Source organism: Colobus angolensis, unplaced genomic scaffold, assembly GCF_000951035.1.
Source record: "Colobus angolensis palliatus isolate OR3802 unplaced genomic scaffold, Cang.pa_1.0 Scaffold249, whole genome shotgun sequence".
Taxonomy (NCBI): Eukaryota; Metazoa; Chordata; class Mammalia; order Primates; family Cercopithecidae; genus Colobus; species Colobus angolensis.
In genome coordinates, this window is record NW_012115699.1 from 20,115 (window position 1) to 37,407 (window position 17,293).

At 42.0% G+C, this 17,293-nt stretch overlaps 1 protein-coding gene across 1 annotated transcript in view; it reads left to right on the top strand.

Annotated features, from left to right (window-relative positions):
- Positions 1-17,293, top strand: part of STAMBP (STAM binding protein) — a 47,717-nt gene that overhangs the window by 11,603 nt on the left and 18,821 nt on the right. The window contains exons 4-8 of the mRNA XM_011946035.1: positions 4,708-4,783; positions 5,061-5,156; positions 7,561-7,927; positions 9,850-9,974; positions 10,868-11,005. Of these exons, the coding sequence (XP_011801425.1) occupies positions 4,708-4,783; positions 5,061-5,156; positions 7,561-7,927; positions 9,850-9,974; positions 10,868-11,005 (802 nt within the window). The remainder of the gene's footprint in view (positions 1-4,707; positions 4,784-5,060; positions 5,157-7,560; positions 7,928-9,849; positions 9,975-10,867; positions 11,006-17,293) is intronic.

Below are 17,293 nucleotides of genomic sequence, written 5' to 3' on the forward strand. Positions count from 1 at the left end.
TTTTTTTTTTTTTTCAGTTTTTTTCTACCTTTTTGAACAATGCTGTATTGAATATTTTTATACATATATCTTTGTACCATTTTATAATGATCTCTAGGATAAATTCCTAGAGATAGAATTGTGAGTTTAAAGGATATACACATTTTAAGTTGGATGCAGTGGTTTACGCCTGTAATCCCAGCATTTTGAGAGGCTGATGCAGACAGATCACCTGAGGTCAGGAGTTGGAGACCAGCCTGGTCAACATGGCGTGAAACCCCACCTCTACTAAACCTACAAAAATTAACTGGGCAGGATAGCGGGTGCCTCTAATCCCAGCTACTCAGGAGGCTGAGGCAGGAGAATCACTTGAACCTGGGAGGTAGAGGTTACAGTCAGCCGAGATTGCCCCACTGCACTCCAACCTGGGCAACAGAGCAAGACATTGTCTCAAAAAAAATTAATTAATTTAAAAAATAAAAAATAAATAAATAATACAAATTAAAAATAAAGGATATACACATTTTAAATTTTGAATAATTAGCTTCCATTTTCCCTCCCTTAAGATAAAAGGTTATATTAATTTACAATCTTGCTAACACTGTGTGGGGATCCCATTTCTCTATTCCAGGTATAATCAACCTTTAAGCTCCATTTCTCTATACCAGGTATAATCAACGTTTACGCCTTTGCCAATCCGATGGAGGAAAATAGTATCTCATCCTAATTTGAATTTCTTTAATTATGAGTGGATTCAGCATTATTTCATATATTCACCTTTTGTATTTACTTTTCTGCTTATGTCTCTTTTTTCATTGTTTATTACATCATTTTGCTTGTGTTTTTGCCATCATATCTTTGTTTCCTTTGGTACATTTCCTCTCTCTAGGCTGCAACCAGATATAACCCCAGAAAACAGTATACATCTGGGCCACCGCTTTCTATCCCTAGAAAGTCTCTAGGGATAGAACTTTGAACCATGTCATGGAGTCTAGTTTATAAGTAAAGAAAAACCTCCCAGACCTGTACATGATGCTAGTGTTAGTATCTTCATCTCTTATTCTTGCTCACATTTTTTGTTTATTTGTTTAAAAAAATCAAACCCATAGCAAATATTGACTGTGTACTAGATACTATGTTTAGCATTTTATTATCTCTTTAAGTGTTACAGCAAGCCTGTCAGGGAGTACTAGTTTGTCTCCGTCTATACAATTTTATAGACAGGCCATGTCCAATCCTTTGAATTCGAGGACTTTTTTGCTTACCTATTGTGGCAGACATCACCTTTTTAAAAGCTCATTAGCTAGTTAGTGTTAGTGTATTTTATGTATGGGCCAAGACAGTTCTTCCAGTGTGGCCCAGGGAAGCCAAAAGTTTGGACACCCCTGCAAATAACTGAGTAATGGTGAGATTAAGTGACTTGCCCAGCGTCATACAGTTAGTAAATGGCAAAACTAGGATTTGAGCCCAGGCATAGTGGCTCCAGAGCCAGCCCTCCTGACCACTAAGTTCTTTTACCTCCAGTGTGAGTAATGGATTATGTTGCCCATTGTCTGTTTCAGGAGACCTTTTTGCCTATCTGTCTCCATTCAGAAAACAACTGGCTACAGTTGTTGAAGCAAGGGAAAGCTATTCATGTACAGGTCTGGGAGGGTTTTTTTTTATTTGTTTGTTTTTTGTTTTACTTATAAACTAGATTCCATTACATGGTTCAAAGTCAAAGTAATATAGAAAGGCATTTGGTGAAAAGTTTCACGCCACTCTTATCTGTTCTATTTCCCCTGCTCTCATTTCTTTATATACTTCCTGTTTCTTTATATACTTACAAAGCGAAGTAAATAAATATGGCAGGTTGTCAAATAATGTCGTTTTGTCCAATGTCGTTTCGTTTTAATGTTGATGAGAAAAGAAAAATCCATTCCTGCCTGGGGCCACTGTCTGCGTGGAGTCTGCACATTCTCCCCATGTCTGTGTGGGTTTTCTCTGGGTATTCAAGCTTCTTCCCATACCCCAAAGGTCTGCACGTTAGGTGAACTGGCATGTCTGAATTGTCCCCAGTCTGAATGAGTACAAGTGTATGTGTGAGTGTGCCCTGCGATGGGATGGCATCCTCTCCAGGGTTGGTTCCCGCCTTGGCCTTGAGCTGCTGGGATGGACTCTGGCCACCTGGGACTAAATAAGCAGATAAATCATTTACGTACTTGTTTATGTAAGTCTTTCTTCAATGTATGTATAGCTAACATTTATTTCAGTGTCTAATATTAGAAGTGTTTTGGTCTGTATTTAGAAGTCTGGTGTTTTTGTGACCAGGATAGGTCAAAGGAGCTTAACTCTTGTTTATGTCAATTAGTGCATGGTAAAGTTGGTTTTGTTCTATGTCATTGTGCTTAAAGTCACAGTTTCCAAGAATCTAGCAACGTTAAGGACTTACTGTGTATACGTACACACATTTACATATATGTAATGTTTATTCATCAAATATTTATTGAGTGCCTCTTTATACAAGGCACTGTGCTGACTTCCAAGGAGTATACAAAGAAGCAGGAAACATAGAAATCTCTGGCCTCAGGAAGCTCACAGTCTAGTTCTATAATGAAAGTATAAGTGAACATAAAACATGGTGTTTGTATGACATAGTACTTTCTTAGCTGATTCAGGCCTCAATACAAAGCACATTCAGCCTGCTAAAGGTGGTAAATACTAATATGTATCTTGGCTTTTGGGGCTAAGGTTAGAGTTCTACTGAATTATCTATCAGTCTCTAAAATATAAGAAATGTATCTTACTTATCGTAAGAGATTCTTCAGGACTTTATGGTTTGAACAAATGAATCTGTGTTTCTTTTAAATACAGACTTCAAGGAAACTGTTTTATATCTTTCTTTCATTTTTTTTTTTTTTTTTTTAAATAGAGACAGGATCTCCCTCTGTCACCCAGGCTGGAGTGCAGTGGTGTGATCAAAGCTCAGTGTAAGCTCAGGCTTCTGGGATTGAGAGATCCTCCTGCCTCAGCCTCCCAAGCAGCTGGGACTACAGGTGCATACTATCACACCTAGCTAATTTTTGTGGGTTTTTTTTCTGTTTTGTTTTGTTTATATATATGTATAAATTTAAAAATATAAATAGAGACAAGGTCTCACTCTGTTACCCAGGCTGGTCTTGAACTCCTGGGCTCAAGCAGTCTTCCTGCCTCAGTCTCCCAAAGTGCTGGAATTACAGGCATGAGCCACCACACCCAGCCTGTTTTATATCTTCTTCATGAACCCAAAAGGAAGCTTTTTAAAGAACCATTTTTATTTTAGAGTCCATCCCTGCCTTGAAGAGCCTTATCAAGTTGGATGAAAATGAAACTTCACGCCTGTAATCCCAGCACTCTGGGAGGCCAAGGTGGGCAGACCATGAGGTCGGGAGATCAAGACCATCTTGGCTAACACGGTGAAAACCCATCTCTACTAAAAATACAAAAAATCAGTCGGGCATGGTGGCAGGCGCCTGTAGTCCCAGCTACTTGAGAGGCTGAGGCAGGAGAATGGCGTGAACCTGGGAGGCGGAGCTTGCAGTGAGCTGAGATCGTGCCACTGCACTCCAGCCTGGGCAACACAGCAAGACTCCGTCTCAAAAAAAAAAAAAGGACGAGGACTTATGTTTATAAAGTTTCTTTTGGTGGGGGTCATCTTTTTTCCTTATTGAGGCTTCCTCTTCCAATTACTCCTGCCCCATGGGCAGTAAGTAGAAAAGAGTTTATCCCAACTACAATATAATATTTTAGAGCTATCGACAAGCTACTTTCAATTTATTTTTTTTAAATCTCAGTTTCTGTGTATTATAACTTAATTCTGTTAAAAGACATCTTTGTTCAGTACCCCTCCGGTATTTCTAGACATTCCAGAAACCATATGGAAGAAGTATGGTGTGGTAGTTAAAAGAATAGGCTCTGGAGCCAGCCTGCTCATGTTGAAATTCTGAATCTGCCACTTTCTTTCTGTGACAAGTTACTGGACTTTTATTTATTTTCACTGCCCCTAAGTAGATGTCTTAAATGTTAGAGATTTGTGAATTGATTCAGTTTATTCTCCCCACTGAGCTTTAGAGCCAAGGACAAGAACCAAAAGATGAAATCTAGCATCTTATATTTATCTAAGCACTTTTCATCAAAGACAATACATACTAACGTAATATGCACATACTATGTGCATAGAACACATGTACTAAGTATTTCCATGCATTTTATATGATGCAAAGTAATATTCTTCTTTGAAGGAACATGAATCCCAAAGGAAAAAAGCCAAAGTTAAAGGTTACGTAAGAACTAGAAGTAGTAAGGAAACATGGTTTTCTCTTCCTGCCCATGGCTGCCAAACTGTTCTCTGAAGACTGCTTTGTGACAGAAGCCCTTTCCTTTGAAAGTCTGTCACGTCACAAGAAAAAGATCTCTTTCTTTGGAGGTACATTTGTGGGCACATGAAAGGCTTTTACAAATTTTTTTGGCCATCCTTTTCATTGTGGGAATCTGGTGCTTGCTGCCTAGTTTGAGAGTAGAGGAAAAGACTCTGGCTTTTTAGGGGGATAGAGATGGGAAGGGAGCATGGCCCAGCTGGGTGTGCTAGCTGCACTTCTGGAACCTTTCATTTCATGTAAGGGCTTCAGGATAAGGGGGTTGCATTTAGCTTTAGGGTCTTATGGAAATTTGGACCATTTGTTTCATAATCATTTTTAATTGTTTCCTTAGGCTCTTTATTGAGAAACTACCAAAGCATCGAGATTACAAATCTGCTGTCATTCCTGAAAAGAAAGACACAGTAAAGGTGGGTCTTGACTGTCACTGTTGCCCATCTAAAAGCTTCAGAGCAGTACAGACTGACTTTAAGATAAAAGTAGTAGTCTCTGTATCTGAGTATCAGATCCTAAATAGGAAATAAGGCCATTTCACCAGAACAGTTCTAAAGTAGCAGGTATGGTACAGTAGGGGGTATTTTAAATCATTTTGGGAAATGTTGCAATCACCAGCTTGACTTAAGTCTTCTTTTGGATTCTCTAATTTTCTGGTATTGCTCTAATTCTGTTTTCTGTTTGGTGTCTCAGAAATTAAAGGAGATTGCATTTCCCAAAGCAGAAGAGCTGAAGGCAGAACTGTTAAAACGATATACCAAAGAATATACAGAATATAATGAAGAAAAGGTCAGTATATAACAGCCAAGAAGACAATTATTTTGCTTTTTTAGACTGTGCCCTGGGATTGTAATATGACATCTCAATATATCCTATGCTTTTAATGTGCTGTTTCACCTTTTTTGGGCAAAGACCAGAAACTCAAAAAAGTAGAACACCACCAGTGGTTAGGCTCAGGATTGTAACACAGATATAGCCTATTTGTTGAAGAGAGTGACGTGAGAGACAGAAAATCTGTTGCCTACCTGCTATATCTAGAGTGAGAATCTTAAGAACAATGAACATTCTCTCCATAACATAGGTTTTTAGATCAGACAGTTTGAGGGTTTGATTCACATTTGGTTATACCTGAAGCTATTTATAAGAATTGATTTTTCAAGCTTTTTTTTTTTTTTTTTTTTTTTTTGAGACAATCTCACTCTGTCACCCAGGCTGGAGTACAGTGGCACGATCTCAGGTCACTGCAAACTCTGCCTCCCCAGTTTAAGTAATTCTCCTACCTCAGCCTCCCAAGTGACTGGGACTGCAGGCATCTGCCACCACACCTGACTGATTTTTGTATTTTTAGTAGAGATGAGGTTTCACCATATTGGCCAGGCTGGTCTCAAACTCCTGACCTCAGGTGATCTGCCTGCCTCAGCCTTCCAAAGTGCTGGGATTACAGGTGTGAGCCGCTGCACCCAGCAATTTCAAGCTATTTTCAAATGATCTTTTTGGGAAAAGTCAGTTAAAACGTGGAGAAATTCCTAGGGCGCTGTCAGTGGCCAGCTGTGAATACATACTGCAGCCTCTCACAGGCTGTTGTGTAGCTGTCTGCTGGTCTCTATTCTGGACTCTGATGTTGAAAATCAGCAGAGGGATGAACAGCTATGAGGTATATATTTCTTTTTTTTTTTGAGGCGGAGTCTTGCTCTGTCCCCCAGGCTGGAGTGCAGTGGCGCGATCTCTGCTCACTGCAAGCTCCGCCACCTCCCAGGTTCACGCCATTCTCCTGCCTCAGCCTCCCGAGTAGCTGGGACTACAAGCGCCCGCCACCATGCCCCGCTAATTTTTTTGTATTTTTAGTAGAGACGGGGTTTCACCGTGTTCGCCAGGATGGTCTCGATCTCCTGACCTCGTGATCTGCCTGTCTCGGCCTCCCAAAGTGCTGGGATTACAGGCGTGAGCTACCACGCCTGGCCTGAGGTATATATTTCTAAAGCGACAAATGAGTGTAAGCTTCAAGGAGGAGGTTATTACTTAGCATTTCTTTTTTTTTTTTTTTTTTAAATCCAAGTGCCACTCAAGTATTTCTTATTAGCTTAAAATGTCACTCTGTGTTAACAAATACATAAAAACCATAAAAATTTCAGAGGCTTCATTTTGGGTTAAAATTCAGTAGAAGGCCAGGTGTGGTCGCTTATGCCTGTAATGCTAGCACTTTGGGAGGCTGAGGTGGGTGATTGCTTAAGCACAGGAGTTCGAGACCAGCCTGGGCAACATGGTGAAACCCCCTCTCTACAAAAAATACAAAAATGAGTGTGGTGGCACGCACCTCTGGTTTCAGCTCTATGGGAGACTGAGATGGGAGGATCACCTGAGCCCAGGGAGATTGAAGCTGCAGGGAGCCATGATTAGCCACTACAGTCCAGTCTGGGTGACAGAGTGAGACTCTCTCTCTCTAAAAAAAAAAAGAAATTCAGTAGAGACCCCCAAAATAGCAGGTATAAGTTTGGTTCTGTTTCTATTTTATAGCCTTGCTTGAAATATAGAATATGTACATGACACAGAGAGAATGAAACTGTGATACAGGTTGGGAGAACACAGACAATAAGTTGCAGCAAGATTTCAGGCCAGACATTGTGGCTCACGCCTGGAATCCCAGCACTTCAGGAGGCCAAGGTGGGCAGATTATTTGTGCCCAAGAGTTCAAGACTAGCCTGGGCAACATGGCGAAACCCTGTCTCTACAAAAAGTACAAAAATTAGCCAGGTGTGGTGGTGCACGCCTGTGGTCCCACCTGCTCAGGAGGCTAAAGTGGGAGGATCGCTTGAGCCTGGGAGGTCGAGGCTACAGTGAGCTGTGATCATGCCATTGCACTTCAGCCTGGGAAACAGAGTGAGACCCTGTCTCAAAAAAAAAAGAAAAAGATTTCAATGAAGAGGAAAGTGCGTTAGGTAGAATCATTGCCAGGAGGATACTGAGAGGATTGGGATTTTAATTGTCCTTGGAGATAGGTACAGTGGCCGGATAGAAGGGGGTGGTGACTAACTCCATAGGTATAAAGATACTGAGGAAAGCATGAAGCCTGTGTTAGGTAATCAGGCCAGAGCAGAAGTACATTTTGGAAATCTCTATGCTAAAAAGCCTTGTTCTCCTGAAGTGTGAAGTCACTGAGGTGTGAAGTGTTAGCCTAAATTTTCTCTCTTTGTAGAAGAAGGAAGCAGAGGAATTGGCCCGAAACATGGCCATCCAGCAAGAGCTGGAAAAGGAAAAACAGAGGGTAGCACAACAGAAGCAGCAGCAATTGGAACAGGAACAGTTCCATGCCTTCGAGGAGATGATCCGGAACCAGGAGCTAGAAAAAGAACGACTGAAAATTGTACAGGAGTTTGGGAAGGTGGACTCTGGCCTAGGTGGCCCGCTAGTGCCTGACTTGGAGAAGCCCTCCTTAGATGTGTTCCCCACCTCACCTGTCTCATCCACACAGCCTTCAGACTGTCACACAACTGTAAGGCCAGCTAAGCCACCTGTGGTGGACAGGTCCTTGAAACCTGGAGCACTAAGCAACTCAGAAAGTAGTAAGTGCATTTGCTGATGTCCTCTTCTTTCTCAGTTGCAGCCAAACAGTATCATTCTGATGGGGTCAACCTAAGATTACCCTCCTGATCCCACTCATTAAGCTTTGGTCACAGAAACCCATCTGATAAGTATTGCTATACTGTGTCCTAATACACTGGCTCTATTATAAAAGTGGCCTTGCTGAAACCTAGTCTGGTCGATTTTCTGAAGAGCTTAATATTATTCTTGAAAGTCAGACTATCAACTTTTTAGTTGAAAGGAAAGGAATTTGCCAAACCTAATTCATAATCCTCAGATATAACATCATCAGACTGCTGTGTGACTGTGTGTCTCCTGCTCTGACTTTGTTACCTCTCTAGCAATTCAGATCTTGCTGTTGAATACTCAAAAGCAGAACATCTCCCCCCGCCCCACCTTTTTTTTAAAATATGAAAATATAGCTGTGAGAGACACTTCCTAACTTTAGCTTGCTGGCTGTCTCACGGAGTTTCTCCATGGTGTTCAGAAACTGGGTCCATTCTTGGCATTTTTTATGATCTGCTTTGTTCATGCCTTTTTTAGGGGACTACACTGTATTTTTTATTTTGTTGTGGTTTGGCATTTTAACTTCTTCCAAAAGACTAAGTTCAAAAGTAAATAACTGCCCAGATTGTTTTCCATTCTCAAGAATATACACTAGTGTATTTCTTTTAAAGTCATACTCTGATATTCTTATCTGAGATAAAGATTTAAAATTAAAAGTTCAGACGACTGGGCAGTGTCTTAGTCCATTTTGTGCTGCTATAACAGAATACTTGAGGCTGGGTAATTTATAATGAACACAAATTTATTTGGTTCATAGTTCTGGAGAGTGGGAAGTCCAAGATCCAGGGGCCTGGCAAGGGCCTTCTTGCTGCGTCATCCCACGACAGAAGGGTGGAAGGGCAAACAAAGATCCCTCATAGCCTCATCACCTCTTAGATCCCACCTCTCAATAATTTTGCATTAGGAATTAAGTTTCCATAACATGAACTTTGGGAGACACAGTCAAACCACAGCAGGGAGGTTATTTTTTTAATTCTTTGTATTAGATTCTGACAGAAAATTCCTGAATGTTTAAAGAACTTGTCTCTTTTTTCCCTACTAAATTTTATTTTTTACTTTTATTTTTTAAGTTTTTGTGGGTACGTAGTAGGTGGGTATATTTATGGGGTACATGAGATGTTTGGGTACAGGCATGCAATATGAAATAAGCACATCGCCGGGCGCAGTGGCTCAAGCCTGTAATCCCAGCACTTTGGGAGGCCAAGGCGGGCAGATCACAAGGTCAGGAGATCGAGACCATCCTGGCTAACGTGGTGAAACCCCGTCTCTACTAAAAAATACAAAAAACTAGCCGGGCGAGGTGGCGGACGCCTGTAGTCCCAGCTACTTGGGAGGCTGAGGCAGGAGAATGGCGTGAACCTGGGAGGCGGAGCTTGCAGTGAGCTGAGATCGGGCCACTGCACTCCAGCCTGGGTGACAGAGCGAGACTCCGTCTCAGAAAAAAAAAAAAAAAAGAAATAAGCACATCATGGAGAATGGGGTATCCATCCCCTCAAGCATTTATCCTTTGAGTTACAAACAATCCAATTACATTCTTAAGGTTATTTTTAAGAAAACTTTTCTTAAGTTAGTAGTTTGCCCTTTTCTTAACTTGAATAATTAAAGCCTACTATTTTCTCTTCTTGAAGTAATGTGCTCCTTAAAGCTGTGGCCCAAGATTGGAGAAGAGACTTTCCAACCCTTGTTTTGGTGCGGTTAGAATGAGATCCCTACTCACTGCCTGAAGCTGGGGGGATCCCAGTGGCTTAATGTTGCTCTCCCAGGGCTGCTGGCTGTGAGGACTGCTTGAGGAGGCGGGGTTCAGTGATCTCAGACTTTTCACCTTTCTCCATTACAGTTCCTACAATCGATGGATTGCGCCATGTGGTGGTGCCTGGGCGACTGTGCCCACAGTTTCTCCAGTTAGCCAGTGCCAACACTGCCCGGGGAGTGGAGACATGTGGAATTCTCTGTGGAAAACTGGTAAAAAAAACCAAACTCTTGTCTGAACCGAAACTGTTTCTTTCCCTCTTGGCATCCTGTGACTCCCAGAGAAAATATCCAGGGTCAGTTACTCTTTGTACCAATCCCTCCACTGAAGGAACCGTGGATTGCATAATTTCGTGTCACTTTGAATTTGGTGACACTGTATTGATTGATTGAATTGAAGTGATTATTTTAATGCTATTGGTAAGAAATACCTAATTTTAAACTTGGTAGGAAGATCCAGTCATTATCTACATATCAGTTTTTTTAGTACCTAATTTATTGTAGGACCTGGGAATATAAACTGTGTAAAGCACATAGTATGAGTCCACGAAAACTGCCCAGTCACTTTGGGGAGAAGGCAGACATGCACTCAAGTCTAACCATCATGCTGAAAAATCTGTACAGTGTAAGTGTTGGGAATTTTGAGGAAGGAAAGGTCACTGAATGGAGGCACTTAAAGAACCCATTACTGCTGAATGAATAAATAAATGAAGTGGAGTAAATGTAAGCTGAGGCTTATGGGATGAGATGGACTTAAGGAAACAGTGACAGGAAAACGACTTTAGACCTGAGCAAGGGAAGATAAATGGTACTCTACTCAGAGCTTCTGAGCAGACCAGTTTGGCACAGCAGGAAATTCCCTCAGGGCTGTGATGTTTGCCCAGGCTGCAGAGTTCTAGGGTTGGTCTCTGCATCGGTTGCTGTACAGAGCACCCCAGGCAATGTGCATGAGCAGCCAAGGTTGTGAACCACTGAGTGGCAGGACTTCTGCTGTGTGGGAAGGGCTTTCACTCGTATAGATGCTTATGTTTCCACTTTCGGGATGGAGTGGAGCAGGGTTGCATGAGTGCCAGAAAATTGTGACCAGCTGTTTTCTCCTTTGGCAGATGAGGAATGAATTTACCATTACTCATGTTCTCATCCCCAAGCAAAGTGCTGGGTCTGATTACTGCAACACAGAGAACGAAGAAGAACTTTTCCTCATACAGGATCAGCAGGGCCTCATCACACTGGGCTGGATTCATGTAAGCAATTCTGAGCTCTCTGAGAGGTGGTCTCCGCCTCTCCCGTGGTGGTATAAACACACTGCGTGTTTCTTTGAACAAAGTCAATTATATCCGGATTATTTATTGTTTTTCTCTCTTTTGGATGCGGTCCTTAGCATACTTGACTATTGTACTTCAATACTGTTTTCTTCCCACATAGGGCTTTTAATTTCTTTTAACTTTTTATTTATTTTTTAGTAAAAATAAACTGTTTTCCCTAAAGTTCTAGTTACCCTCTGAGTGTGACTGGTGATGGGATGCTGGCCTAGAATACATGTGGACATTGACCTTAGAGACTATGCCTACTGTATACAGATGATGTTCCTTAAAGGTATATAACTCAAAATATTTTAAATGAGCCAAGGAGGTTAATTCCGATGCTTGCATTTGGTCTTTCTTAAAGCACCTTTATATAAACAAGAAGGGCTATAAATACACATGATTTTCAAGTGTCTGCATATTTGTGCAGCCTTCTGGTAATGTTCAGGTAAAATATGATGCCTTCCCTAAAGATTATTTTTAAATTTTTCTTTCTATTCCTTTTTAACCCCTCACTCTCATAACCCAAGCTGCATTTTATGTTGTATGACAGAGTTGCAAATAAATTGGCTTATTCTTGGATTACACATGCTTGTATGCCAGAATTTGGGAAAGACTGACCTGTGAGGCAGTCCCGTGTGCCTTCCGTCCTTTCTTCTGGCCAATTACATTCATGTTGATTTGCCTGTTATTGTGTATCCCCACCACACCCCCATTGTAGTAGATGGGGGAGAGAAAACTTGTTCCTTATCTGCCAGGGGATACAAATTTGAGTAAGGTATGATTTTAGCCTCATGAAGGAGATTAAATAAATAGACAATTAATAACTTCACCTGGGGCAGAATGTGCTAAGGGTTTCAAGAGGTGCCAGGCAGGCAGTGTGGAATTCAGAGGAAGGAGGGACCATGCCTGATAGGGTTTAGTAGAATGTTGGCAAGCTGGACCTAGGGCAAGTTCCTTATGAAGCAGACAAGTAGAGAAGAGGCAGACTCTGTTCCTGGAGCATTGTGGGGACCAGTTCGCTGAGATTTATGATTCATATCAGGAAACAATGGTAGACATGTATTTTTGTTTTTTTTGTTTGTTTGTTTCACTCTTGTCACCTAGGCTGGAGTGCAATGGCAGATCTTGGCTCACTGCAACCTCTGCCTCCTGAATTCAAGTGATTCTCCTACCTCAGCCTCCCAAGTAGCTGGGACTACAAGTCCCGCCACCATGCCCAGCTAATTTTTGTATTTTTGGTAGAGATGGGGTTTCACCATGTTGGCCAGACTGGTCTTGAACTCGTGATCTCAGGTGATCCACCCGCCTCGCTTCCCAAAGTTCTGGGATTACAGGCATGAGCTACCGCGCCCAGCTAGATATGTTTTAATGCAGTACATTGGAGCCGTGTTCTGGAGGATCTGGGGTGGACAGGCAGAATTGTTCCACTTTTTACTAAGTGGAGAATTCTTAAAGGTTTTTGAGCAGAACAATGATATGATTAAAGCCATGCTTTAGAAAATTTAACATAAGTACAGTTTTAAGGTAGGTTGTGGCAAGGAGATGATTTAAGAGGTTAGTGTGCTGATAAAAATCTAATAATGATGAGATCTAGGGTGATGCCATTGTGTTTGAGAAGGAGGAGATGAGTGTAGGATTTCAGAGGATTTGAGAAGTGAGTAATAGAGAATGATGACTCAGAGTCAATGGTGACTTAGAGGTTTGGGGCCTTGCAGTGATCATCCTGTAAGCAAAAGTAGGGGATCCAGGAGAAGGATTTGATTTGAAAGTGGGGTTCAGTTCTGAGCAAGTTGAATTTCAGGTACTGGTGAGAGATCAAATCATTGGAGGTAGTTATCAGCCAGTTGGCAATGTAGGGCTAGAACTTGGGAGCAAAGTCAAAGCAGGAGAGAGGGCTCTGGGAATCCACTATGTAGTGCTGATCTTGGAAGCCCTGGAAGGAGGAGAAGAGTCTAAAGCAAGAAAAGGTTCACTGGCAACTTGGGGGACAGGCCACCTAAGGGAACATAGAATGTATTAGCAGTGAAGCAAAGAGATGTGTGAAAGGGAGGGAAGTCCTCTCTCCCTTGCCTCGTTTATAATTTCACCACTTCAATGTGTATCTCTAAACACTATAGTTTACTTTTGCCTGACTTTTACCTTTTTGTAAATGGAATTATACCATATGTATATTTGTGTCTTGCTTCTTTTGCTCGACATTTTGAAAGTTTATCCACATTCTAGTGTGTAGTTTTCTGAACATGTTCTTATGCCCAGTGAGCCAACAATAGAGATGGAAAAGGGCAGGAGAATCAAGGTAATGTGACGATAAGGAAGGACCAAATCAGAAGCACAAAGAGGGATTCATCTTCACAGGGGGAAAACCATCCATTCCTCCAAGATAAGATTGAATAAACGGAAATGAAGATCCAGAGAGATTTTTGAAATGATGTCTGGAGGAGTTGAGGAAACACGTTTTAGACAATCTTGACCTCAGTAAAGTTGGAGTCTAGGTCTGCTGTTGAGCAAGAGGGAGACCAAGGAAGATTTAGAAACTGGAGGAGATGGGGAAAGGTTAGAATCATTCTGTACAGACTTCAGGTAGAACTTAGCTACAAATGAATAAAAGCGTTTTAAGTATCAGTGAGGGCCCAGCTGGGAACAGATTTAGAGCCTAAATTGATAGTAGTTCAGCTTATTTATTTATTTATTTATTTATTTTTGAGATGAGGTATCACTATGTTGTTTATGTTGGAGTACAGTGGCTATTCACAGGCACAATCATACTGCACTACTACAGCCTTGAACTCCTGGGCCCAAGTGATCCTCCTGCCTCAGCCTCCTGAGTAGCTAGGACTACAAGCAAACACCACCATGCCCGGCTAGTTCAGCTTTTTTTCCTCCATAATATTTCTGCACCATTCCTTCCTAATTCGGGATTAAAAACAAACAGGCTGAGTGTGGTGGCTCACACCTGTAATCACAGCACTTTGGGAGGCCAAGGTGGGAGGATCTCTTGAGCCCAGGAGTTCAAGATCTGCCTGGGCAACATAGCAAGACCTCATCTCTATAAATTTTAAAAAATTATGCATTTGTGGTGGCACACGCCTGTGGTCCCAGCTACTTGGGAGGCTGAGGCAGGAAGATTGCTTGAGACTGGAGGTCAAGTCTGCAGTGAGAGCCGTGATCACGCCACTGCACTCCTGCCTGGGCAACAGAGTGAAAACCCTGTCTCAAAAACAAACGAAAAGCAGATCGTAAGATTTATTCAGATCTTGAAATTGGCCAGAGGAAAATGCAAAAGATCAGTTCTTTCTTCTTAACCTTGTCAACTATAAATCAGCTTCCCAGGTCAAAAACTTTGTATGGTCATGGATTGATCACCAACTGTTGTCAGACCTCCAGCCCAGAACTCAAGGCACTCTTCATCATGTCTCAGCCCCATCTGAGCCATTTCCCTCTAGGGAAAATTTCCCATCCAGGCACCCAGGCTGCCTTCAGCATTCACCCTCCTTGCTCATTTCTGCTCCTTCGGCATATTGTTTTCTCTTTGTGAAAGTGCCTTCCTGTATCCCCAGCAGCATGGGCACAGTGAACATAGTGAACTTTCATTCAAGAAACTTGACTGTGAAAGGAAGGAGGGAGAGAAGGTACAATAGTTAGAGAGGAGCAGGGGATCACGGCAAAGTTTTTTGATTCCATTTAATAGTTGTTTACTGAGTCCCTGCTTATGTCTCTTTATTATCTTTCTGGCTACCCACATTTACTCCCAGTTAGAATCCTGGGCTCTAACCATGGGATGGAAGGTGATGTTGGCACAGGCCACTGCTCCTTAGCAGCCTAAAGGATTATATTCTCATCAGGTAGAAACTTTGTGGTCACTGAAGTCCTTACGTGTCCCATGAAGACTTGTGTGTGGATTTGCTGCCTGCACTCAGCTAACACGTTCCTGTCCTGAAGGCTTCTTCCACAGTGAGCTCATCACAGCACCCTGTGGAATGGTGCTTCTCAGATGAAGCTGCACATAAGAATCACTTAGTGAGCTTTTAAGAAAAGTATTCCTCATGATGGTTCTTTCCAAGGGTGGGGTGCAGGAGTCTGGGCTTTTGTCAAGCTCTGCAGGAGATTTGTTTTTTTGGACAGCAAGTTTGAAAACGCTAGTCAATTGCATGTTTTTATTGTCTGTGCTTTTCTGTCAGTGAACGTTGGTTGTCTTTTCGAATCATGCTAGATCTTTTTCCATTTTTGTTACCTAAGATCACACCTCCTCTACGATGAACATAAGTCATTATGTAGTTGTCTGTTTTGCATATAAAATATGTGCTTAATAAAACAAACAATGGAAACAAATTAATCAGGATGCACATTTAGGTGATGCTTTAACTGATTAACCTCAAATTTTAGAATCGTGTTATCCTTCCAAACAGAATGGTCTCCTTTGTATGATTTAACTATCTACTGAAATTCAAGTAGTCCCCTACCTCCCATATCTTCCTTGGATGATGCTTTAGCTACAGGACAGCCTTTGCCTGTAGAACCTGTTTCATGCTTGACCTTTTAACACCTCTGTGGGAAAGAAGAATCATTCATCTAATTGTGGTTTACTAAGTCCTTGACTTCTACTATGTTGAAATATTGGGTATGTACCTTCTGTTCCAGAATGGGTGACTCGATGGTATGGAGAGACCTTGTAAGGAACCAAATAAGTCTTGATGGTCAATTAGAAATTATGGGTCTCTTGAAAAACAGAAACCTGAATCATCCAGAGAGAAACACTTCTTAGAGGAGATAGAAGAAATTCCCTAGGAAAAGTTCCAAGAGCCACTGTGTGCCATTCACAGTTGTTGAGGACACTCACCTACCTTGTCCATGGATGCCCATCATGACAACCCCAGTAACACCTTTGATTCCGTGGATCCCTGGGTGAATCCAACATCATAGTCCTTGAGTTCTTCCAGTTTGGTTCAAGAACAGGAGAGCCAGAGCAGGAAATATCAGCAAACAACCTCCTCTTCTGTCTCCAACCCTGAGACACAGATGTCTTTGCCTGTCTCCACTCCTACTGTCTGGTGATCTTTGTGCAGCAGGTATGCTTCTGAAGGAGGTCTCCAAGCCAGTTTCTGTGTGCTGTCATCTGAGATGGGGTTCCCCTTGCCAGTTCTCACACCCCACAAGACCCACCACACTGATCTCCTGGCTAGCACACACCAACCTCAGGGAGGCCTTTTCTTCACACTTGGAACCCAGATCTTGATTTCCTTTTGAAAGGTCAGAATTTGTTTAACTGGAATGTGGCACAGCATTGAATTCTTCTGCCTTTTCTATTTCAGCTTCAGAATTCTGTTTTTCTCCCACTTTGCAGTGGTCTTTGAGTTTTAACACTGAGAAACAGTATCTTTCCCCAATGATGCCCCAGATGGAAGGTTTGAGCTCTGTCCCTGGGTCCTCTCCATACGCCCCTAGTTTAATGGCCCAATGTCTTGATGCCTTCTCACATCACGGCTCTGCAGCCTACTGTCTTTCATCCAACCAGGAATTCCAGAACCCATCAGGCACCCTAGATCTTCTAAACCGGTGGGATCAGAGTCTCCATTTTGAGTAGTACAGAGAGGAAAGTTCCCCTTTGTGTTTACCTCCCTTTTTTGTCTGCCTACTCCAGTTTCCCCTTTCTTGAGTGCTCAAGCTGCCTAACATCTTCCACTGTCTTCAAACAAGGGAAGCCAGAAAGTTCCAAGTCTCTTCGTCCTAAGTTTACTTTTGTCCAGTACAGCCTCAGTGACCTCTGGGAGCTCTCTCCCTGAGAAGGTTTTCTGAGTAAATTAGATGAAATGTGATGGGTGGGTTATTTGATATGTCATCTATAACCATGAGCTAGGACAGCATGCACTTGCCTGGGCTTAATGCTGTTGCTTTCCATTAGAAAAAAGATCACCTTATCATTCATCAGACACTCTACAGAATCTCAGAATTATGCTTCTGCACAATGTAAGTGAGAGCATACATCCACCTACCCAGGAATTGAAGTGGGATCTCCCCCACCCCATTTGTAGCATCTCCCTGTGCTTGCTCTTCAGACAAATGCCCATCTGTTTAGTTGTCATTCTGCTGGGGCCAATGCAATCTAAGTTATTTCATTTCCTTAGTTATTTTCATCCCCTTCCCCTCTCTCATTGTATCCTTCACCACGGACAGCTCTTGCAGTTTCCAATAATTGTTTATACTCCTTATTTCTTTTTTTTTTTTTTT